This window comes from Maniola hyperantus, chromosome 5 (assembly GCF_902806685.2).
Source record: "Maniola hyperantus chromosome 5, iAphHyp1.2, whole genome shotgun sequence".
Classification (NCBI taxonomy): domain Eukaryota; kingdom Metazoa; phylum Arthropoda; class Insecta; order Lepidoptera; family Nymphalidae; genus Maniola; species Maniola hyperantus.
This window is the reverse complement of record NC_048540.1, coordinates 16,070,612-16,096,269: the sequence shown is the minus strand read 5'-3', so window position 1 is coordinate 16,096,269 and position 25,658 is coordinate 16,070,612. Positions and strand designations below refer to the sequence as shown.

The following is a 25,658-nucleotide window of genomic DNA, read 5'->3' as shown; positions in this document are numbered from 1 at the left end:
CTAGGTCAACGGGAAGTATCCTGTAGGTTTCTTGACAGACCGACAGACAGACAGACAGACGGACGTACAGACAAACAGACAGACAGACAGACAACAAAGATCCTATAAGGGTTCCGTTTTTCCTTTTGAGGTGCGGGCCCTAAAAAGTAACTAAGAATCGCATAGATACTCTAATGTTATGTTGATTTGTACGCTTTTGATTAATATCGACCGTCTAAATAGCATTCATTCAATTAATATTGGAAGATCTCTTTAAATATATTATTTATCAATGAATTATCTGTATCGATCGATCCTCAGGTGATCAGCCTTCTTGTTTCTTGATATATTATTATGATACAGAAAAATAATATTATTTGATTGGCCTCAGAAAGGATAGTATATTTGATGGAAGTAGAGTTTTCTATGTCGAACAGCGATCTTTGAATTTGATTGAAGTTGTTTATTAGATTTATATAACTCTATTCGTATTATACTTTGATTGTATTTTTATATATTTTTTTTAAATATTAGCATCTTTTGTATGTAAATCTTAACATTTATTTAACGTGACGATCTTCCTACCTAAAACACATTCATTAAGTCACATTATAAAAATATAATAATAGGTTTACGGCCGAAATAAATATCCCTAATGTCTTGATCAATCCATCCGTAACGTGTCGATAAGTTACTTAGCGACGTTGTTATTTGTCCAATAAGACTTTATAACTATAATTAAAAATATCATACAATCTTTGACAAAATATATCAGTATCGATAAATCACAGATAGCATTGATTATTTAATTTCAGCCGTACAGCAATTACTTAACTACAATTTGCTTACGGGCTGATTTTTTAATCACTAAATAAACTTTGCAAAACTTATGCAAAAGGAAATAATAATTATCATAAAACATGGCGATATATTTTTCTTTTCAAATAAATAAATATACATATTCTTAAATATTTCGAACTTGAGAAATTTAAATCGGCGATCAAAAAATATAAAACTAAAAACTACTTTTACTTTCCGACAGTAAAATAAATTAATGTAAGGCGATTTTATCGAACGTGAACTCATAGTGGCCTTGACTTTGAGCCTCGTGATCTCGTTAATAAAATAGGTTAATTTGATGCAAAAATTGCAGATTATTGATAAAAACAGTTCAAGTTATCTAAGCCAAAGGCTGCGTAAAATAAAAGCCTAATATTTGTCGCCGAAGCTATATATATGTGCAGGAAGATGCGCGCGCAGGTCATACGTGACTGCGATCGCGCGGTGCTGTGTTGTGTGTGATTATGCAGTGAGTGAGGTGCCGGACATCATGGTAAGTCTTTCACTAGTCTTTAGGATAAGGATAGGGATGATATTGTCACCAATTAGGATAGGGATAGGATAAGGATTGCAGGGGTTGAGACTTGATAGTCATAAATTAGTTGCAGCTACTAGAATAAAGCTTTCATACTTTAAATTGATTTAGTGTGATTATGCAGTAAGTTAGTTGCCGGACATCATGGTAAGTCTTTACCTAGCTTTTAGGATAGGGATAATATTGTCATCAATTAGGATATGGATAGGGATAGGATAAGGAAATTATAATTGCAGCTGTTACCTACTAGCCATAAGATAGGGATAGATAATATTATTATAGCTTAGGCTAATTGATAATTAGCCTAAGCCCTATCCCTATCCTGTGTAATAAATTATATCCAGTTACTATGAATTGAACCTTTTATACTTTAAATTGATTTAACTCATAAAATAGATTAGTGAATTGTCATGTGGAATGGAAAATGGAAATAGCATTTTTCAGTGCAATACTTTGCTTATTAGAAGATGATAGCATGAAGGAAGGGTTTAAATAAAATCTCGAGCTCTGTCCATCAACGACCTTACACCATATTATATTGTGGGATGCTTCCGGGAGGGAACATGAGCATGGATTAATTAATACCCTAAAGAATATTTAGTAATAAGTGATATTAGACCTTAGTGAGCTATGCTATGGATAGCGATAATATTACTACTAAGTGGAATATAAATAAAATATAAGTACATTAGAATTTTATTGGGATAGTTAAGAAACTTTAACTAACTTTAACTTTACTTTAACCTACCGAATTAGAAACAGCTAGCATAGAAAATTACCTCAGTTAAGAAATTAAGGGAAAAATATCTTGAGATATTCATACAAAAAAAACTATTTTCTGACTTTTCCGGCCAAAGGTAAACGGGCACTTTAGTATGGAAACCATAACCGCGGCGACGGACACAAGCAAAATCTAAATATATAAAAGAAAAACGTGGCTGACTGACTGACTGATCACAGCTCAAACTACTGGACGGATCGGGCTGAAATTTGGCATGCGTAGACATCCGCTAAGAAAGGATTTTTGAAAATTCAACCCCTATAGGGGGTGAAATAGGGGTTTGAAATTTGTGTAGTCCACGCGGACGAAGTCGCTAGCATAATCTAGTTATTAATATGTATTTCAATACGGCTCTGATCTGCACTGACATACATAGGTCGCAATGTTGTGGGTCATGGGAATCACGAAAAAATTTAAATATTTTTTGTAAAAGAAAAACCTATTGATTTATACTCTTTTCAATGTTTAATTACTTTTTTCCTCCCATCTATTTTGAATCAGATATTTATATATTACTAGCTGATGCCCGCGACTTCGTGCGCGTGGGCTTAGGTTTTTAAAAATCCTGTGGGAACTCTAAAATTTTCCGATATAAAAAGTAGCCTATGTCCTTCCCCGGGTTGCAAGCTACCTCTGTACCAAATTTCGTCAAAATCGGTTGAACGGTTGAGCCGTGAAAAGCTAGCAGACAGACAGAAAGACACACTTTCGCATTTATAATATTAAATATGGATACAGAAAGGTTACAAATATTATCTTTAATTTAAAACTATTTTGGTCCATGTCCGCAAAGCGGGTTGATTATGCCCAACCTTTGTCGAGCTGCTGCTCACAAGTGATGATCTTAAATAATAATAATTACCGTCATTCAATTGATTTGCGATTTATATTATGTCGAATTAATTGTGCACCTACTTGGAATAATTGTTGATTTATGTTTCAATAGTTTATAATGATTCATTGATGATTTTCAATAATGATTAACTTAGGAACAACCTAAGTGATCTACGACTAATTGTGAGATATAATAATGTCATTGAAACTACATAGTTTGTTATTATGTTAATATAACACATAGTTATGGTCATAAGAATATGATAAACAGATAAATGATTTTATGAAAACTACATTTTTGTTTGAGTTTCAAGTTTTAATCAACACAGCTGTGTTTTTTCCGCACCGCCCTAAAAAGGAGTGTAATATTTTCAGGGTTCATATTGTATGCATGTGAGTTTCTTCATTCCAACATAACTTCTAAATTCCTGAACAGATTTGAAACCTTACATCATCCCGACTGTCTGAGTGTCACTGGCTACATAAAAAAAATCAATGATAATGATGTAGAAAGTAATAATTGTTGTATTTAAAGGTTTTTTAATGTCAAAGTTTGTTTTTGGCTGGGCAGTCGTAATTTTTAAATTTTTGAATTACGATTTGTTTAAATTTTTTAATTTTTAAAATACCCAAATCCACGCGAACGAAGTAGGTAATACTGAAGCCATAATATTACTATTTTCCATTACAATTATCATATTACTTAGGTCTCAGATTATTGAGAGATTTATCATATAAGATAATTCTGATTACATCGAGCTATTAATTTACATTAACCTTTCACAAGCATAATTTAATTATAATTACGGTGATTACGACGCAATCAGGTAGATTTATTTCCAAATTTTATCAGCGTCCTTTACCTGTGACCTGCGGTACGTGCCAGCGACTTGATTTGAACCTGGGTCATCGAATACTATGAGTTTCATTCGCTCCATACAAACGGAAAAGTAAAGTACTTCAAAGTAAAATATTCTTTATTGTCAAATTTACATACAGAAATATATAACAAAATAAGTAGATGTTTGTAGGTACAATATGCGGCCTTATATCGCTAAAATAGCGATCGCGAGTTTGGTACTCATTTGAATATTAACCGTTCAAACTCGAAGTAGTTTTTTAGACACGTTCTAAAAACTAAAAACTAATGTCTATGTCTGTGGATTTCCAAATACTACAACACTAGCAATAATTTTTTTGAAAAAAAAAATTCAATGTGGCGGATATATGGCGCTATTTTCAAATGTGTTTTTTTTTATTTTGTAGTTTTTTTTCTGCTGGGCAGTTCTGTTTTTAATTTTTTAAATTACGACTTGCATTTTTATACAAGGGTCAATAATTATTATTGACGACATTCATACCTACTTAGTGGAAAGCAATGATAAGGTTTGAGCTCGTTTTCACTGAAGCTTCCTGGATACTTTTTAGCGTTTAAACTATCGTGAGTGATTTCCATTATATAATATCTGTCCCAGCTTTACTCACGTGTTTAGTCGACGTTAGCCCGACTAGTTTCGAACCCATCCGGGGTCCTTTTTCGAGGGAATCAGTTCGTGCACGCGTCGCGATTGTGACTGCGAGCTGCGCGTGCCGCTGCCCGTAGAGCCCGTTGTGAGGAAGGCTGAGGTGGGGGGGAGACAGCTGCAGATCGTCTCCCGAAAGGTCTTGCTGATCTTCATCGATCTTCTTCCTGTTTACTCTTGCTATATGTGGCAGGAACCTCGGACACTGGGCTTGGGCTTTACCCAGTTTAAAGCGGTTCGTATCAGAAACGTACGAGTAAACGAGCAAGTATGAGCACATTTTACATGAAACATGATTGTACGTTCCTCAAAATGAGAGATGCTGTTTCGCCGCTGTGTCGTCGCGTCCGTCGGTTACGTTCGCGATTACCCAATAACAACAATGCGTCAATACTTACATTTTGCGAAACTTATCGAGAATCGAGATTATAAGCAAAATTCTCACCTTGAGACTTCTGGCATTCCAACCAAAAAACATCTTTATGATGACGTGTAGAATTTAATATTATATTATTGAAATCATATAACAATATCATAAATGTCAATTCTAACTTTTCGGAGTTAAGCGTTTTAAGCAATTAAGTATCACTTAAGTATAACCGATGAAGGAAACCTGCCCCCCAATACGGTATTTGACAACTAGTCAAATCAGTGACTTTTTATCAAACGTCAAAACGCGCGCTTAGTATAGTAAGTAGGTATGCGAGATTTTATGAAATAATGGATATGACGTCACATCATAATGCCGTACTTTTTTAGTTTAATCGATAATTTAAAATGGTTATTACACTTCAAACTAACAAAGGACACGTGGATTTTACGTATTTTGGACGACCCTCTATTTAACCCTCTAAATAAATCTGAATCTGAATCTGAAAATAGATCTGAATCTGAATCTAACAATCGCTGAGAAATAATTTATTTTTGATATAGTCAAATACCCAATTCATCGTCATCCTAATCGTAGCAAATTCTGCCCTTTGATTGGTTGATTCGCTCTTTATATTTTTTTTCAAAAAATCAAGGGGCAGAATTTGCTACCAATATGTTGATGTAGTTACTTGATTAAAAATGTAAACACGAGGCTCTGTACCATCCCTACCCTTATTATAAATGCGAAGTGTTTTTGTTTGTTGGTTTATTGGTTTGTTGGTTCGTTAGTTTGCTGGTTTGTTTGTTTGTCCTTCAATCACATCGCAACGGAGCAACGGATCGACGTAATTTTTTGCATAAGTAGGTATAGTTAAAGATCTGGAGAGTGACATAGACTACTTTATATCTCGAAAAATCAAAGAGTTCCCATGGGATTTTTAAAAACCTAAATCCACGAGGACGAAGTCGCGGGCATCAGCTAGTGTTGTAATAATTACTAGATCAAAAATGTTTACACGAGGCTCTGTACTATAATGTTCTAATTGTAATTAAACGCATGCCTTTATATAATTACATATATAAATGTAGGCAGATGGTCTTGGATACTGACTTGAGTAATACAATGCAAATTATGCCGTTTGCTATAGAATATTATTGACGACTTACTACTGTACTCAACTATGACTAACTTATATGGTATTCTACATTAAAGCAGGATTTATTTGTAACTAGCTGATGCCTGCGACTTCATCCGCGTGAATCTAGGTTTTGAAAAATTCCGTGGGGGTGGGGACTCTTTGATTTGCTGGGATGAAAATTAATCTTACTCTGGGGAGTGGCTAGATAATGCCCGTGACTTCATCCGGGGGAAATCTTTGATATCCCGGGATAAAAAGTAACCTCGATCTACGGGATGCGAGCTATCTCTGTATCAAATAGATGACTTTCTTATCTTATCCTTCTTATCATTTCTTCTATCTATCTTACCCTATCTTTCTCTATCCTATATTCTATCATTATTCCAGAAATCGACCAGGGTATGGGCTTAATTAAACTACCACACCCTTTCCAAATTAGCCGCTACAATTTTAGACTTACATCATCACTTACCACCAAGTGAGATCGCATCAAGGGCTAACTCATATAAGAATGAAAAAATAAATGAAAAAACGACTAGGTACTTAATACATAGTGACAGACTACATTAAACGATTTTGTGACCAAATTAAGAAATTATAGGGTCAGAAAATAACCGATGAAGCGAAGGCGCTTTGGCGTTAAGATGTTTCCACAGGCGAGTGTGGCGAAACAGAGGTCATTAAGTAAAGGTTAACGGTCAGTATTGATTGTTTTATATCGGTAATTTTTTTAAGAGTTGTGTAAAGGCTTAATTACTTTGCGGTTTAAAGGTGACGACTGACGCCTAATCTAAAAAACCGGCCAAGTGCGAGTCAGGCTCGCGCAACGAGGGTTCCGTACTACAATCGTATTTTATCGACATTTTGCAGGATAATTCAAAAACTATGATACATAAAAATAAATAAAAATCTGTTTTAGAACGCACAAGTGAAGACCTTTCATAATATTATGATACCCCACTTGATATAGTTATCTTACTTAGAAAATTGAAAATACTAATAATTAGTTCATGACCACAATTTAATTTTTTTGTGTGATCTAACCCTAAATTCACGGTTTTCAGATTTTTCCCCAAATGTCAGCAATATGATCTACCTACCTGCCAAATTTCATGATTCTGCAGGGCGATTGTCTAAAACCTGCATCAATCATTATTACAATCTCAATTGTTCTGATTGGCTGAATTTGTGCGATTCTTGTTGCAACAATGCATTGTAGCCAATAGTGAGCGAGTGAACCAATCAGAGATGATTGCGATCGTGACATTGTAGCTGTCAAACAACCGCGGTAGGGCCACTGGGTCAGCGGGAAGTACTCTGTGGGTTTCTTGACAGACCGACAGATAGACAGACAGACATAAAACAAAGTGATCCTATAAGGGTTCCGTTTTTCCTTTTGAGGTATGGAACCCTAGAAACCAAGCGAGTGGGACATGCGCACGAAGGGTACCGTACCTTCGTATAAAAGATAACACACCTGGATACTTGTGCTTTATGTTTTGAAAGGTCTTGGCAGATACCACAGACAGACAGACAGACAGACAGACAGACAGACAGACAGACAGACAGACAGACAGACGACGAAGTGATGTTATAAGGTATCTTTTTTTCTTTGGAGATACAGAACCTTAAAAGTCACAAACAAAACAAGTAGAAAATGCTGTGGAAAGCTATTTTGAGTTTATCACATTTCGCCGTCCCCGGCGAATAAAATGATAACCGCTATTACCATCGTTTTAGTGTTATGCGATTTTTGAGGTCTACGGCGCCAAATACATCTACCTAATTTTTTTTGTAATTTTTTTGCCGTTATTTAAAAAGTTATTAAAAAATACAACATTATTCCTATTTTTTTCTAGTACATTGTGTAAATTGCAAGACAGTGTTAGTAAAATTTTTCCATACTTATCACATGGCAAACGCTTTTACAATTATATTCTCGTTCAACGAGTTGACAAAATAATTTCTAAAAGCAGTTATCATTTTGTTCTCGTAAAGAAAAGTTTAGGTATGACGACTAATATTTCATTAGTAAAATCGTTTCATTAGTACTGAGCAGCAAAATATATTGCCATACTTTTCCGTCATACAGACTAGATTAAAACGATAGATAGTGATAGCGGGATATGATGATGGTAATGTTTGTGGTACGCGAATTAGTACACTCGATAACATGCATAAGCAATTTTTTGACTTAGATACATTTTTTAAATAAGAATAGCAAGCAAACGAGCAGGCGGTTTACCTAATGTTAAGTGATTACCGCCACCCATGAACGTTTGCAGCACCAGAGGAACCGCCAAAGCGTTGCCGGCCTTTCAGTAATTTGTTGGTCCACCCCTTGAATAACTACATGTTGTAATCTATTGGGAAGGGAGTTGATTACTCGGTTTGCATGTGCGTGGAAAAAAGGATTTGGCATAACGGGCGGTCGAAGTGCACCAGGCACCCAGGTGGTGAGGGGGAAATTGCTTACGGTGGCGTGCGGTGCGGTTGTAGAAAAATCAGTCAGAAACTCTTTGGCAATGTGGGCCAGTGTATCATCCGATTTGCACAAAGATGAAAACGTGGAACGAAAGAAGTTGCCTTGTATGGCTTTCGACAGGGACCAGAACGCGTAGAAACCAGGAGGCATTGCGACCAATTCTATCAACGTGCTTGAGTTTTGCCCTGGCAATGGTATTTTTGTGGATCTAGAGCGGGTATTAATTTTTTCTAGATTGGCGGGGGTTTGGGTGGTAGTTGCATTGTGCTGAACACCAGGACTGGTTAAGGTTGGCAGCCCTCTTACAAGTTCCGTTAAACCATTTCCGTGCTCGCTTCCCGGTACGTGTTAAAGAGTTGGGAATGAATCAACGGCTACAGCACAGATGTTGGGGTCATTTTCAGAAAAACAAAGCTGCCCTCATAGGTATGAGGCGTAGAATTCGGGGTCGATCGATAGACCATCCCAGTCAGCTGATTTATTGTGCCATACTCTACGGCTACCGGTACCACGCGTACGAACGGATGATGGAAGCTGCACGATGGTCTGTACCAAGCAGTGACCAAAAGTCCCTAGTGGAGCATCGACACTAACTTGGTAGCCGTTAGGGTGAGTGTTGAGGGAAAGATTGAGAACAGAGGTTCAGCGTTTGTGGTCAGCAATATCGGGAATCTTTGTTGGTACAGTAACCAATTGGATAGCCAGGACAAGATTATGCGCACACCTCCCGGTATAATCAGTATCCTACGTGATCGTAGTCATTCCACACGGTGGGAAATAAAGTTCCTACCTACCCTAACTACCTAACCTAGGATCATCACCTCGGCGGAAGGAATATGCTCCAATACATAGTCCACCGATATTTTGACGTGGTCAAAGAGTCGGTCCGTCTCTACGTTACCGCGCTATGGGATCTGTACAGGCACGTGTAGACTCGGGTTTAACCCCGAAGTCCACGCGTAACCAAAGAAGAGACAGGTCCCCAACCTCTAGGCTGTAGAGGCGTTGACCGCAAATATTCCCCTAATATACACATACACGCCAGCACGTGGCAAAAAGACGTGTTGCAGTTTTTAGCCGGGGTATGTTAGATAAGAAGTATCGTCGGGGGTGAGATTTGGGTTTCAGTTAGAAAGAGTATAGATGGTTTTGCCGTTTCAAGGTGGTGGCGAACGGCGTTTAGGTTGGAGTGCAACCCTCTAATGTTGTAAAAGTTCACACAGAGTGTGGAACGAGGCACCGCTGTAGAACGATTCTTTCTTCTACTTTTTGGCATCATGTGTGTATACTAGGTGACCGGGTTAGCGAATAATGCAGCAATGGTTGTCTCCTGGTCAAAGACATGGAGTCAGCCGCTCTCGATTACGTAGGTAGAGTATGTTACTGGCACGGGGGACGGAAGGGTCACCAACCCAATCCGTTAAATGACCGGCGGCGGCGGGACAGCCTCCTAGGTCGGGAATCCTAGGTTCGGACCCCCTACGGACCAACGCGTGGCCAGCGGACACCCGTTTCATCGGGTCTCCCATCGTGTGCCAATATATCGCGCCTATGAATACGAGAAGGATTAATTAATCTCCACGATGGAACCAATGGCCTCAGTAATTACACCATTCGGGAGATGGGAGAGGGAAAGTCTCTCCAGCTCGCAGCCGGAACGCATGGAATGCTTTGCGGCTGGATACGACTGGAGTGTGGTCGTTAGCCAGGCGACTCAGCCAGGTAGAATCCTACCACGAAGCAGACATACCTTAGAGATTACGCCGTGCGGTATTAAACACAGCGACCCATAAATCAGAGCCTCGTTAGATAATTGGCAGGGTGCACCACGGGCAGGTGAGGTTGACTTTGGCCACTAAGGTGGAATTTGGGCCACTTCCAACCCAAAACAGTAGCTTACAGTGGACCTCTGCCACTAATAATAATTTGTAGGGAGTCAAGAAGGCGCCCCGGGAAATGCCAAGAGCAAGTACCGAACGGGCGCCCTCCCGCGATTCGGCCCATATAACCGAGAGGTTGGTGGGGCCATGGGAGGTAGAGGTCCCAGGACCTCTGCCACTAAGCAAGGCAGCTTACACGCTGATCTTATGAGTCTTTGTAGGATAGAAGTCATCCCCAGTTATTATTATCATGTATTTTACGATTCCTTTACCACTGACGATAGTTTCGATTGCAATTCTAATGATTATGATGAGGAAGATCAAGAGGATTAACTTTTTTGTTTTAAATTTTTAACAAAGCAATAGCTAGTTACCATAATTTTGTTTTATTGACTAAACCGGAATAAACGTATAAGGATGTATTACTATACAAAACATATTCAATATGAACCAGAATAAAATGGCAAGCTATCATTATTTTCATTATTTTGGTTCCGAGTATGCATAGAATATAATTGTAAAGCAATATAGCAATATTTACTGTCTCAACAATGTTACGCGAATAAAATGGTAAGTGTACATTAGTAAATTTAGACAACGTGATAATTTTATTAATTTCTTAAATTTGAAATATCTTTAATAATATTAAATCTAATTAAAATTTACCAAAACATAACGAAAGCTAAAAAAATTAGCTCTCATTTGAGCCATCTATCTCTATTCTGAGTCTATTGCTTTGCGAACAATTGTCAAAAATCAGTTTTTTATTTCTCCTGAATAGTTGAGTTTTTCTGATTACCATTTTATTCGCCGGGGACGGCGATTTCTTCTTTGTAGAGCGTTGTCTCTGTCACTCACACGGCATACCCATATTATTATGAGGCTCACAGTGCTGTACAAATCTGCTGTCTCCTTCTAAAGATCGATGTTCATCACTTTTGAGTTTTTCCCCCCCCCCCCCCATAAGAGGCGTATGTCCAGGAGTGGACGTGTATCGGTTGTTAATGATGACGATGATAAACCATAGCGAATCTGGGGCGCGGTACTAGTTACATAGTTGATATAGTACATACCTACCTGTTATTTTATGTATCTTAAATAATTATACCAACTAATAAGTTGCAGTAACAACTACAATAGGTAGTTTTAAGTACATAATTTAAATGTTCATAGTACTGTAGGTAGGTTACCTACATCTCGTATTACGTGAGATGCGCCTAAGACGGTCGGTAGTTGAAGGCCGGTGAAAGGTCACAGCTTCTTGAATCACATTTTTGCTCCATACCTTTGAGCAGGTAACTCCACAACATATTTTCTCAACCTAGGGGGGTTCAACCTAGGGTCACGACCCCTGGGGGAGAGCAATGCACTATTGGCATAATCATTGGCAGAAGCCTCAATAGCTCAACCGGTATAGGAGTGGACTGAAAACCGAAAGGTCGACGGTTCAAACCCCGCCCGTTGCACTATTGTCGTACCTACTCCTAGCACAAGCCTGACGCTTAATTGGAGAGGAAAGGGGAATATCAGTTTAATAACATTATTAATATGGCTAATATTCTTTAAAAAAAAAACGTGTGTGTAAATAGCTGTAACTTGCCAATCCGCACTTAGCCAGAGTACAATACGGGGGGGAGGGGATAAACATGGCTAATATTCTTTAAAAAACCCCGATTGCCATCTCAACCTGTCGCGTATTGTACATAATACACAGGCTTACATACAGCTAATATATATATATATATTTTTAAAGAAAATTAGCCATTTTTTAAATGACTAATATTCCCCTTTCCTCTCCAATTAAGCGTCAAGCTTGTGCTAGGAGTAGGTACGACAATAGTGCAACGGGCGGGGTTTGAACCGTCGACCTTTCGGTTTTCAGTCCACTCCTTTACCTGTTGAGCTATTGAGGCTCTGAATTTAATGATAAGTAGTGAATAAAATAGGATTTCTATCTATTTTAGGAAAATAGTCTAAACCTGTCTTTGTGATGACCTATTCAGAGATTCACTTTTACATATTTAAATACAATAAGTCCGTAAATGATGCGATTTTGTCCAAAACCGGTCCCACCAGTTGTAATAAATCCATGTTTGTAGGTATTACTACTGCAAAGTTCTGAAATACCTATTTAACTCAGTACAGATAAAACTAAAGAAAATGAATGTTGAAATAATAAATACTGTAATCAGTACAGAAAAATAAAAACCAGTCAAGTGCGAATCGGACTCGCCCACGAAGGGTTCCTATCATCGTACAAGAAAAAACTCTTTTTTAGGGTTCCGTACCTCAAAAGGAAAAACGGAACCCTTATAGGATCACTTTGTTGTCTGTCTGTCTGTCTGTCCGTCTGTCTGTCAAGAAACCTACAGGGTACTTCCCGTTGACCTAGAATCATGAAATTTGGCAGGTAGGTAGATCTTATAGCTGACATTTGGGGAATAATCTGAAAACCGTGAATTTAGGGTTAGATCACACAAAAAAAATTAAATTGTGGTCATGAACTAATAATTAGTATTTTCAACTTTCGAAGTGAGTGACTATATCAAGTGGGGTATCATATGAAAGGTCTTCACCTGTACATTCTAAAACAAATTTTTGTTTATTTTTATGCATCATAGTTTTTGAATTATCGTGCAAAATGTCGAAAAAATACGACTGTAGTACGGAACCCTCATTGCGCGAGCCTGACTCGCACTTGGCCGGTTTTTTATTTGCATGGCGTGATTTTTTGCATGGGTATAGTTAAAGACCTGGAGAGTGACATAGGCTACTTTTTATCCCGGGAAATCAAAGAGTTCCCAAGGGATTTGTAGAAACGTAAATCCACGCGTATACGAAGTCGCGGGCATCAGCTAGTATCTACACAAAAATAACATAGTTCACAGGCCAGTCCTAATAATTACAACACAATATAACGTTAACGAAATGTGACCGAAAATTTTACCAAAAAAAAAAGCTGTAAAAATGTGAAAAACAAAAGGATTATCCAATCCATGCTCTAGTATTGTTAAGCAACGAACCTTTGTATTATTCAAAAGAATATTTAGAACACTATTTCAGTAATGACTACATTAAGCGACAATTTTAAGCGACTCTGAGTACGGCTGATGTAAGTGAGGTAAAGTGACACAGCATTACAACATTTGACTGTCCAGTATCAGCAATGACCTGCTATGTATGCATTACCCACTAGATGGGTCATTCCATACAAAAAGAAATGCGGACTACAACCACAGTATAAGGAGATACACAGTAGTCCAACGCCTTTGATCTCGTGGTAAATGACCACAATGACTCTGCCATACGTCCCGGAATTACTGGAGCCGTTACGGGTCGCTCCCTTACTTCTTTTTATCCGACTGCGACGAAGCCCAAAGGAGGGTTATGTGTTTGACCTGTATGTATGTACGATACGTCATTAGATTCACCTTAACAACAAACAACAAATAATTAGTATTTTCAATTTTCAAAGTAAGATAACTATACCAAGTAGGGTATCATATTCTAAAACAGATTTTTATTTATTTTATGCATAATAGTTTTTGATCGTCCAAAATATCGAAAAAAAGACCTGAGTACGGAACCCTCGGTGTGCGAGTCTGACTCGAACTTAGCTGTTTTTTTTAGTGCATCTACACCATTATCTGTTCTTATCTCAGCTTGCAAAATCTAACACTAAGGCTGAGATCTATAGAGCACACTTTGACTTTGCTCAGATTGAGTTAAAACGAGACAGATTTATGTAAGAGATATACATCTGTCTCGTTTTAACCCTGTCTTAAGTCTAAGTAAAGTCAGAGTGCACTCTATAGATTTCACGCTAAGACTTGTTTAATTTTGACAGCTTCATAAAAGACGGTTGTTGTCGTGATGACCCATCTAGCGTAGTAGGAACATAGAGGTCGTTGAACATTGCATATTGTAGGAATGACAGAATTTTGCCGAGATGAGTACAGTACCCGTAGTACAAGATTTTACGTCTCACCAAACGAAACCAAATTCGAGAGTCGAAATACTTCCGCGTTACAGTAAACTGGATCTTAAATGCCTTGTTTTAAAGCTCAAGTTTGTCTACACTTCTACAGCCAGCGCTCCAAGCGGAAACATTGCGAAATTAAAATCAGTGGCATTGAATATTTGACTTCAATTCAAGGCTGTTTAGGTCCATTTTACTGTAACGCGGAAGTATTTCGACTCTCGAATTTTGTTTGGTTTGGTGAGACGTAAAATCTTGTACTACGGGTACAGAACAGGTTTTCCGATAATGTTTTCCTTAATTGAAGAGAAAGTGAGATGACCCGCTGCAAATGATTTCAGCTAGGTTTAAGTAAGGACTTATATCAGCAAATGGATAAAAATATATTTTTTTAAAGAATATTAGCCATGTTAAATGACTAATATTCCCCTTTTCTCTCCAATTAAGCGTCAGGTTTGTGCTAGGAGTAGGTACGACAATAGTGCAACGGGCGGGGTTTGAACCGTCGACCTTTCGGTTTTCAGTCCACTCCTATACCGGTTGAGCTATTGAGGGTATTTTATTGGGTATTGAGGGTAATGAATTGATTGTAAACAGATATTTTATAACATGCAGTGATAGCCTAGTGGTTAAGATGTCGGTCTTCTAGTCGGAGGGTCCAAGGTTCGATCCTTAGCACGCACGTCTTACTATCGTAGCTATGAATAGAATAGAATAGAATAGAATGTTTTTTTATTCATGTAAACTTTTTAAAAGTGCTTATGAATAGTCAGGTTTAATTTACCACGTTTACCACTATGTGCGTTTTAAACTTGCTTTGATGGTGAAGGAAAACATCGTCAGGCCTCTCTCAGGCATGCAGGTTTCCCGACTTCTCCATAATGTTCTCAAAGGTGTTTGAACACTGCCAGCCTGCACTTGGCCAGCGTGGTAGACTATGGCTAAAGGGAACCCGTTCTCAGTAATGAGCCATGGATGATATTGATAAATCTTATATTCTGTAATATATACTCGTATTTTAAAATAAGTTTTAGGTATCTGTGGGACAAACACTAAAAGAAAAACATGTGCAGACCAGCAGGTTTCTTATTATTATATCACAAACTCGAGTTTTCTTTATAAAAACTTTTATTTTATTGATTGTTGTAATAAATTGCCAGCTATTTTACGGGCTTTTTATGGTGATGCCGGCTGGAACCGGAATTAGATTCTTGTGTCAGCATCTTGGAAATTCAAGGTCTCTGAGAAATCGTACACGTTTGTCGCATGTTTATACATAATATGATGCTATTATTATATAATAATTATATTTTTATTAGGTAAATTATTTTTAACACGAGATTGCATATTTTTAACCGACTTAAAAAAAAGGAGGAGGTTCTCAATTCGACTGTATGTTTTTTGTTTGTATCGCGATCACTCCGTCAATTATGAACCAATTTTAATGATTCTTTTTTTGTTTTGGAGGACATACTTCAGAGGTGGTCCCATTTTAATTTGGTAAAGATCTGGTGAATATCTTCGGAGATGGAGAACGGAACTCCTCAATGGATAAGAGTAAATTGCTCGCTATCAGTGTAATAGCTTTGTAAACAGTAGGGTTATAATCAGGCATAGCATATTTTTTACAGACTTCAAAAAAGGAGGAGGTTCTCAATTGAGTTTTTTGTATGTTTGTTACGTTACGCGATTTCTCCGCCAAATATAAACTGATTTTGATAATTCTTTTTTGTTATTACGCGACAGGTCGAGATGGCAATCGGGGTATGAGGCGGGGGAACGCTTCGCACACCCGCACGTCACCCGCGCTCACCCGCACTGGGTTAGCGCGGGAGTTGTGTAAAAAGAAAATCATTTTAGTAAAAAAAAAAGTTTTAGAGGGATGCTTGAATAAAGGTTAAATCTACAAAACATTGAGATTGGTTGGTTGATTTACTTATTCATATGTAAACCAAACTTTTAATTAAAACTAGGGCATGCTATGGCCTCCATGAATAAACAATAGGAAAAATATTATAGTTCCGTATGAAACCACTCGCGGCACGCCACCACCTGTGCACTAAAACAATAAGCCTTTTGAGATTTATCTTAATATCCGCTGCGCTACGGTTCAACTATTACAGGCCGTAAAGAATTGCGACACCTACTTCGTGATTGTCGATTGTGTGCGTATCCTCCATGATTAATGATGCTGCATAAGCCATCTTAAATACCATTAAATGGTATCAAGAAATCAGAGCGGATAATTTTTTAGGGTTCCGTACCTCAAAAGGAAAAACAGAACCCTTATAGGATCACTTTGTTGTCTGTCTGTCTGTCTGTCAGTCTGTCGGTCTGTCAAGAAACCTACAGGGTACTTCCCGTTGATCTAGAATCATGAAATTTGGCAGGTACATAGGTCTTACAGCTGATATTCGGAGAAAAATCTCAAAACCGTAAATTTGTGGTTACATCTCACAAAAAAAATTAAATTGTGTTCATGAACTAATAATTAGTATTTTCAAATTTCAAAGTAAGATAACTATATCAAGTGGGGTACCTATTTATTACGTACTGTACTTCCGTCATCCGAGTTCTATCCGTCATCCGTGAAAATACCAGCGATTAACTATGACATATGACGTCATAAGCTACCATACAAAACAAAAAGGAACGTATTTTCACGGACTCGGATCGGATGAGTGCGTAACCGCCCGCGCCGTTAGGGTTTGAATTTTCAATATTTTTTTGTTAGCGGATGCGTACGTCAGAATACCTATCTGCATGTCAAATTTCAGTCTGATCCGTCCAGTTGATAGATCAGTCAGTCAGTCAGTCACTTTTCCTTTTATATATTTAGTTTTATTTATAAGAACAGCGAAATATACGCCGAAATATTTTTAATTTTTAATAGTTATTCAAATGAGTTAGATAACACCCAAACAAACCACTAAAATATTTGAATACATAAATGAAGATTTAAAAATTTAATCAGCACTTAACAAGAATATTCGAACCGCGAAAAAGTTTCAACTGACACAATTTTGTTGATTAGAAACGAAAGGACAAATTAATATTATGAATATTCAAAAAAATCGGATGAAAATTGGGGTCAATGTAAGGTCATTTTGTCAAGGACACAAAGATGTTAAACTCGGAACCTATTGCATAAGAATACAACGGACTACTGTGCCGAAGGTCGTCTTATAATCAAACTATTTTACAATCAGCTTTATATAACACTTTATAAACCACAGAGAATTCAACCTCAAGAGTACGCATATACAAGGTTTTGTATGATAACAAAATCGTAAAATGTTGGCGGGGGACAGGGGAGAATGTTTTATTGTGACTAACCAAATGTCGTAATAAATCGAAGCCCCGACCTTCGACTAGAAGGCGGACGTCCTAACCACTAGGCTATCACAGCTTTTTGCGAACTATTTTTGGGATCTATTGCGAGTACCTAAAGCTAAATAAAATACCTAATAAAATGTATAATGGTTTCTATTGTTGAGAGCAAAAACTGAAATGTTAGAATAGAATGCGTCATTGTTCTTACATTTGTTAAATACCACGCGAATATATATAGTATAGTTTTTGTTATATGTTGGATATTTTCGTTAACAATAGTGTGTTGGTATAACACGGAATGTTGTATGATAGAATAGTTCTATGGTTTTAGTAACAACATTTTTTTTTGAAAATATGTCGATTTTATAAACTTGGGTGGTATTATAAGATCATACGTACAATTCTATTAAATAAACTTAAATCTAAATTAAAAGTAAAAAAAAACAATTACAAAAAAACAACACAACACAAGCCTCTATAGCTCAACCGGTATAGGAGTGGACTGAAAACCGAAAGGTCGACGGTTCAAACCCCGCCCGTTGCACTATTTGTCGTACCTACTCCTAGCACAAGCTTGACGCTTAATTGGAGAGGAAAGGGGAATATTAGTCATTTAAAAAATGGCTAATATTCATTATAAACTGAAACTTAAAACTCAAGTTCAAAAAATTTGTTGATACCCGTATACTTTTTATTTTGGCATTGGATATCGCGAAAACGAATCACTATAAAATTATGATTATTATTTAATTTAGGATTATTAATTCAGAGTAGATGTAATGTTTTATAACTTGACTAGCTGATGCCCGCGACTTCAATCGCGTGGATTTATGTTTTTAAAAATGCCGTGGGACTCTTTGATTTTCCGTTATTTAAAGTAGCCTATGTTTTAAGTCAAGGTATGACCTATCTTCATTCCTCAGCCAAATTCGTCCAGTAGTTTTAAGAGTAACAAACATACATACACACACACACAGAAACACACATACACACATATCTACAGACTTTCGCCTTTATAATTTTAGTGTGATGGCAATCTTTACAAACCTACAAGAATAGTGGTAAAACTGTGCATGGAATAAGCAAACGCGTTGATGTCTTTTGTATGGAAAACAGCGTAGATAAGAATCTATAGTTCCACTTCAGCAACTCTACATAATATCATTTTATTTCTTCAAAGGTTATGCAGCATCACGTTTTCGTAAAAACGTGTAAATTTTTACACGTACGTATGTCCAAAAAAATTTAATGTCTGTATGTATGTGAGTTTCTTTATTCCACCATAACTTCTGAATGCCTGAACATAATATTATGTGGATTGCCGATTGTGGATGTATGGGGTATCGTTAGAATACTTAAGATATATCATCCCGAGAGACACCGGCTATATATTTAAAAAAAAAACAATTGCGGTTGACTGGCGCCATTTTTAACGTGTTTTTTTTAAAATTTTTGTTCGTTTTGGTATTTTTAGTTTTTTAATGACGATTTGTTAATTAGAATCATTCTTTGATTAATTGCAGTGTAATTTTGAATCAGTCAAAAAACGATATTTAACGTGAAAAATTTTATTCCTCACGCGCCATTTTAACTTTATTTGCCAAATTCCATGTCAAAAGTACGATTTTAGTCCCTATTTTAAAGGTGAACCGTACTTTTGACTTGACAGTTGACCCATAGAGTTAAAATGCCGCGTGAGGAGTCATTTTGTACGGACTATACCTAAGTTTCTATATAATTAACGAGCTGTCTAATTAATTACTTCAGGTACTAAAAATAGCGAAGCAATAATTTGTTAACATAGTAATAAATTCATAAAACATTCATAAAAATTTGAGCCAACGAATTAAACCTTACAATAAAATTGACTGCAACATAATTTATTGTGTAGGTATCCATTCATTACTTATTGTTGTGAACGATAAAATCATTGTATCCATACTAATATGACAAATGCAAAAGTGTGTCTGTCTGTTCGCTATCTGTCTGTCTGTGCTAGCTTTTCATGCGTAGCAGACAGACTTGCAGAAAGACACACTTCGCGTTTATGATATTATGTACTATGGATTTAATTTCATTTCAATATTCATCTCATACGTAATGAGTAATGACTAATGAGTCACAAGTCACAAGATCGCCATTTCGCCTTGTTTCCCAACGACACCCGTCTCGATGTGGTGTTCAGTAAGCAGTAGGCCTTGTGCAAGGAAATCCATCATTTTCACGTCCCTTTCTCAAAAATAGCTAATAAATTGTATTTTATATGCCTCGGGCGCTTAGAATCTGTTCATACTAATTCATACTTCCAAACCAGAATCTGCATCAAGTTAATATTTCAATCTAAATATATAAAAGAAAAAGGTGACTGACTGACTGATCTATGAACGCACAGCTGAAACTACTGGACGATAATATACATTGGGCTGAATATTGGCATACAGATAGGTATTATGACGTAGGCATCCGCTAAGGGACGTTTGAAAATTCAACCCCTATGAGAGTAAAATAGGTTAAAATTTATGTAGTCCACGCGGACGAAGTTGCGAGCCTAAGCTTGTAGTGATATAACTCGAATCACTGACTAAACTTTTTTCAGACAGCTCCAAAAAATTCATATTTTTTCTCATCTTGCTACTGTTCATCTTAATAGGTGTTGTTTTATCTTACACAATCTTACCAGGATTTCCGTCTACATATAGCAGCACCATAGACTAATATAATGAGCAGCACAGTTTATCCAAATATTTCGAAACGAACATATAATCACTCCTAATAGCTCTTCGTTACCAGCGATGTAAAGTGTTCCTCTAGATACGGTATTTAATAGTTACAACATTTATTTATTTATTTATTCAACACCTTATATCTAGCATTACAGGGAATTGTCCTAATTCACTAGACTAAGCCTTACATTATCTAAATCTTATGAATATAAGTATTAACATGTTCATGTTCAGAACATGTTCCATCGGTGTCTGGACTCCTGTCAATCGTATTCCGCTTTAGACGCAGTGAATAATAAATATAGAGTTATCGCGCAAGTTTGATTTTTACAAACAGACAATTAACCCTAAAATAGAGATTTTCAGAGGGTTTATAACTTACAAAATAAATATAGTTTAAGTATTTACTGTTTTTTGCAAAGATAATAAAGATATGAATTGATATCTTTTTTATTAATATTAGCCATTTTGAATGACTAATATTCCCCTCGAACTAAGCGTAAAGCTTGCGATTGGATTAGGTACCACAACACAATAGTGCAACGGGCGAGGTTTGAACCACCAATCATCCGGTTTACAGTCCACTACTTTAACCGTTGAGCTATCAAGGCTTTGGTTTTCTGGCTTAGTTTTAGGTCTAGAACAACATAGTTAATAGGTTTACTAAAATAAAACGTTTGTATGGAGAGGCGCGTAAGAAGGGCATCCTTGACAGGAGTTCGGAGGTGTTCTTTGGAACATGTTACTATGAAGAACCACATCTAGCGGAACATTTATATCCCTGTTCGCACCCAACAGAAGACGACCGCAGTCAAAGTCGGCTAATTAAAATGTAAAAATTCATAGTTTCAATGTCAACGCCCATCCGAACCAACATAACGATTTTTTTCACGCTACTTTCGTTCTTAACACACTTGAAATAAACACGAGAATGTCATGTACAAATTTACGCATTGACATCAATCGAGCTGTGTAAAAATAAATACGCCAAAGGTTGCCTGAAGAGTCAAATAAGGAAGAATAATAAGCTCAAGAGCATCCTGGTAGGGACAAAAAACAACTTTATTATAACAACAATAGAACACAGATTCAAGTGCCACTATTTAATAAATAAATAAAATATGTTTTATGACGTCATACAGTGATAACAAGATGATCGCTTAGAAATTATTGATACGAATTTAAAGTTCTTGAACTTTATCTGTTATGTTTTTTTATTGATGTTTTTGTAACAATAGGGTGTGAATAGCTATTTCATTGTTTGAATAACCGTCAGAAAAGGTTGACGTGACACGTGAGGTACAAAAAACTGGCCAAGCGCGAGCCGGACTCGCACACAAAGTGTTCCGTACCATCGTACAAGAATTAACTTTTTTTTTTCATGACAGCCATTTTGAGATTTTTATTATTTCCCGCTGTATACAAGCTGTGATAGCCTAGTGGTTAGGACGTCCGCCTTCTAATCGGAGGTCGGGGGTTCGATCCCGGGCACGCACCTCAAACTTTTCGGAGCTATGAGCGTTTTAATTAATTAAATGTCACTTGCTTTAACGGTGAAGGAAAACATCGTGAGGAAACCTGCATGCCTGAGCGTTATGCATAATGTTCTCAAAGGTGTGTGAAGTCTGCCAATCCGCACTTGGCCAGCGTGGTAGATATGGTCTCGTTCTGAGAGGAGACCCGTTATTAGTAGTGAGCTGGCCACGAGGTGATCATGATGATGATGATTCTTGTTTATGAGGCTGAACAAAAAAAATTGTTCATTTATCAGATTTAAAAAAAACCATCGATAGCCAAAACAGAGTTGACATTTGCGTATGAATTATATCGCTCCATATTTGTTTTGTTTTCGATACAAATCTTTTCAAAGCTTCGGTCAAGGCCGAAACTAAGTCTATCCAGTTTCTCAAAACTATAGCTATTCGTTGTTAGGGTTCCGTACCCGAAGGAGGCCAACAGGACCGTATTACTAAGCCTCAGCTGTCCGTTCGTCCGTCTGTCTGTCATTGGGCTGTATCTCGTGAACCATAATAGGTGGAGACTTTAAATTTTTCACAAAATGCGCATTTCTATTACCGCTATAACAACAAATCAGTACCCTTATTATAAAGTATGTTTGTTTGTTGGTTTATTGGTTTGTCCTTCAATCACGTCGCAATGGCGCAAAGGATTGACGTGATTTTTTGCATGGGTAAAGTCAAAGACCTGGAAAGTGACATAGGTTATTTATCCCGGAAAACGAAAGAGTTCTCACGGGATTATTAAAAACCTAAATCCACGCGGACGAAGTCGTCAGCTAGTAATAAAAATTTCAAAATGCCCGCCATGAAAAAAAAAACATGTGTTATTTCTTATACAAACCCTTATATAAGAAATAACGGTATACGGAACCCTTCATGCGCGAGTGCGCGACTCGCACTTGGCGGATTTTTTCTAGCTCCGTATAAGGTGTGGATGTAATCTGTGGCATCCGCGACCGCTTCATAAAACATTGTTAAATACAGGTTGATTTTTTTCAGAAGGATCTCTATAATAAATCTATTTATTGTTAAAGGTTAATTGTTTAACCGTCTAGATAAATTCAAAGTTATTTATAATATACACAATAACATAATATCTAAATATATAAAAGGAAAAGGTGCCTGAAGTTTACTGACTGACTGATCTATTGACGAACAGCTCAAACTACTGGACGGATCGGGCTGAAATTTTGCATGCAGATAGCTAATATGACGTAGGCATCTGCTAAGAAAGGATTTTTGAAAACTCAATTCTTAAGGGGGTAAAATAGAGGTCAGAAAGTTGTATATTCATAATGTTTTGTGTGGGAACATTATGAAGAACTTATATAAAGATACTAGCTGACCCGGCGAACTTCGTACCGCCTAACAGTCGATTCTTTAATTTTTTTTATACTTTAAATTTTTCTCTCCGTAAAAACCATCCTCGTAGGTATTTCACGAAATATTATAAAAAAAGAATTAGCGAAATCGGTTCGGCTGTTCTCGAGATTTGCGATCAGCAACACATTCAGCGATTCAGTTTTATATATAGAGATTGGCATAATTTTCAAAATTATTGTATCGTATCGTATGGTGGAATGGGGCTTGATTAATTATGTAAACTCAACGATATCATCGGACCTCTATACTTAATGTCAGTGCAGTCTTGACCGTGTGACACTCTTATGTAATTTTACACAATTTTATATCTCGCACATATTATTTTGGCTACAATATAATTATGATCCATTGAACCGATTTGACGAAATTTGGTAAAGACTTATTACGCTTCGCGTCGAACAAAGTTTTTTACGGTTTAGGAACCAAATAAATCAGCGCGACCTCTTAGATACTAATAATTAATAAACTCCCCTTTTGAAATCCAGACGTCACTGAGGTTGCATTGGAGCATAAGCACCAATGAGTCGGTGCCATTTTGTTTGTTCAATAACACTGTCCATACGAAGTAACATATAAGTCAATGTACAGAGCCTATGCCACTCAAGTCGGTACAAAATCAAATTTTAATAGCCAGATACATCAAAGTCGCATTTAGGTTTAAGTAGTTGTTAATCTCAGTTTTAAGCACTAAGCTAACCTTAGACACCTGTCATTAACATCTTGCAAAATAAACTCATTATAAAGATGTCAGAGTCGAGAGGAATGTTCTATGTCATTATGGAGTATGGACAATTGACATTGACAACTCTTTCGTAACACTAGACGCTTGATGCGTAGGCCTCACTTGTTTGCTACTTAATTCTGACTTAATAATAACTTAATAGAATATATTAATAATTGCCTCCGCTGCATTCTTGGTATCTGCTGGTCTGAGAACATTGAACTACAACATGTTCGGATGTTTGTTACTCAATCACGCAAAAACGGCTGAACGGATTTGGATGAAATTTGGAATAGAGATACATTATACCCTGGATTAACACATAGGCTAATTTTATCCCAGAAAATCAAAGAGTTCCCGCGGGATTTTGAAAAATGTAAATCCACGCAGACGAAGTCGCGGGCATCAGCTAGTAAAAAATAAATAAAACGTGAAATGCCGCGTCAACTTGAGTGTTATTGATGTTCTAACACTAACTTTAGATTCTGAAGTGACGCGATAAGATAGAGATGCCCAGCTGGGCCGAGGTCAACAGTTTTCGGCGAAATGTCAAGGTTGCCAAATAAAAGGTTTGATATTCATCTAAAAGGAGTATCATTTGATATACATATAAAAGGAAAAGGCGACTGACTGACTAGAAAGAAGAAAGAAAGAAAAAGCGTTTATGTGGTGCCACAGAAAGTACACATTAAAAAAATTAAAAAAAACACTCAAGATAAGATGCGTGGTGTGTGGTACCAAAATGGACTCTCCACTCACCATTTGCTGCTGACTGATCTATCAACGCACAGCTCTAACTACTGGACGGATCGGGCTGGCATGCAGATAGTTATTATGACGTAGGCATCCGCTAAGAAAGGATTCTTAAAATTCAACCCCTAAAGGGGTGAAATAGGGGTTTGAAATTTGTGTAGTTCACGCGGACGAAGTAGCGAGCACAAGCTAGTTTTTATATATTCATTTCAGATCTTAAATTTTTTGGTAATGTGTATAAATTACAATGAAAAAAAAAGTCAGCGACAAGTCGAGATGGCAAACGGGGTATGAGGCGGGGGAACGCCACGCACACCCGTACGTCACCCGCGCTCGCCCGCACAGGCTCAGCGCGGGGGCTGTGCGGTTGTGCGGGGCGTTCCCTCCCCGATTGCCAACTTGAGTTGTCGCGGACTATAGCGTACATGACGATATTATGCACGTCGCATTGCGAGGACATGCACATGTCGTATTACAATATGTAAAATAAGTACAACTGTCAGTCAAATAGTAATTAATTGTTCGCCTAACCGTTATAGTAGGGTTCCGTACACGAAGGGTGCCAACCGGCCTTATTATTAAGCCTCCACTGTCCGTCCGTCTGTTTGTCAGCGGACTGTATTTTAGGAGCCGTAATATTTAGGTAGATAGTTGAAATTTTCACAGAAGTATTTCTATTGCTGCTATAGTAACAAACTAGCTTATGCCCGCGATTTCATCCGCCTGGACTACACAAATTACAATTCAAACCCTTATTTCACTCCCTTAGGGGACAGAATATAAATAATAGTACTGGCTTAGGGGTTGAATTTTCAAAAATCCTTTCTTAGCGGATACGTTATAATAGCTATCTGCATGCCGAATTTCAGCCCGATCCA

The 25,658-nt window shown here is 37.2% G+C and overlaps 1 protein-coding gene across 2 annotated transcripts in view; it reads left to right on the top strand.

The window, feature by feature from the left end:
• The first annotated feature begins 1,251 nt into the window (after positions 1-1,251).
• LOC117982384 (uncharacterized) overlaps positions 1,252-25,658 on the top strand; it is a 37,843-nt gene continuing 13,436 nt past the window's right edge. Inside the window, exon 1 of one of the 2 annotated variants that reach the window (XM_034968741.2) lies at positions 1,252-1,312. In XM_034968741.2, the coding sequence (XP_034824632.1) occupies positions 1,310-1,312 (3 nt within the window). In that variant the 5' untranslated portion in view covers positions 1,252-1,309. Of the gene's footprint in view, positions 1,313-1,494; positions 1,502-25,658 lie in introns of those variants that run through there. The other variant, XM_069498739.1, reaches the window with a different exon arrangement.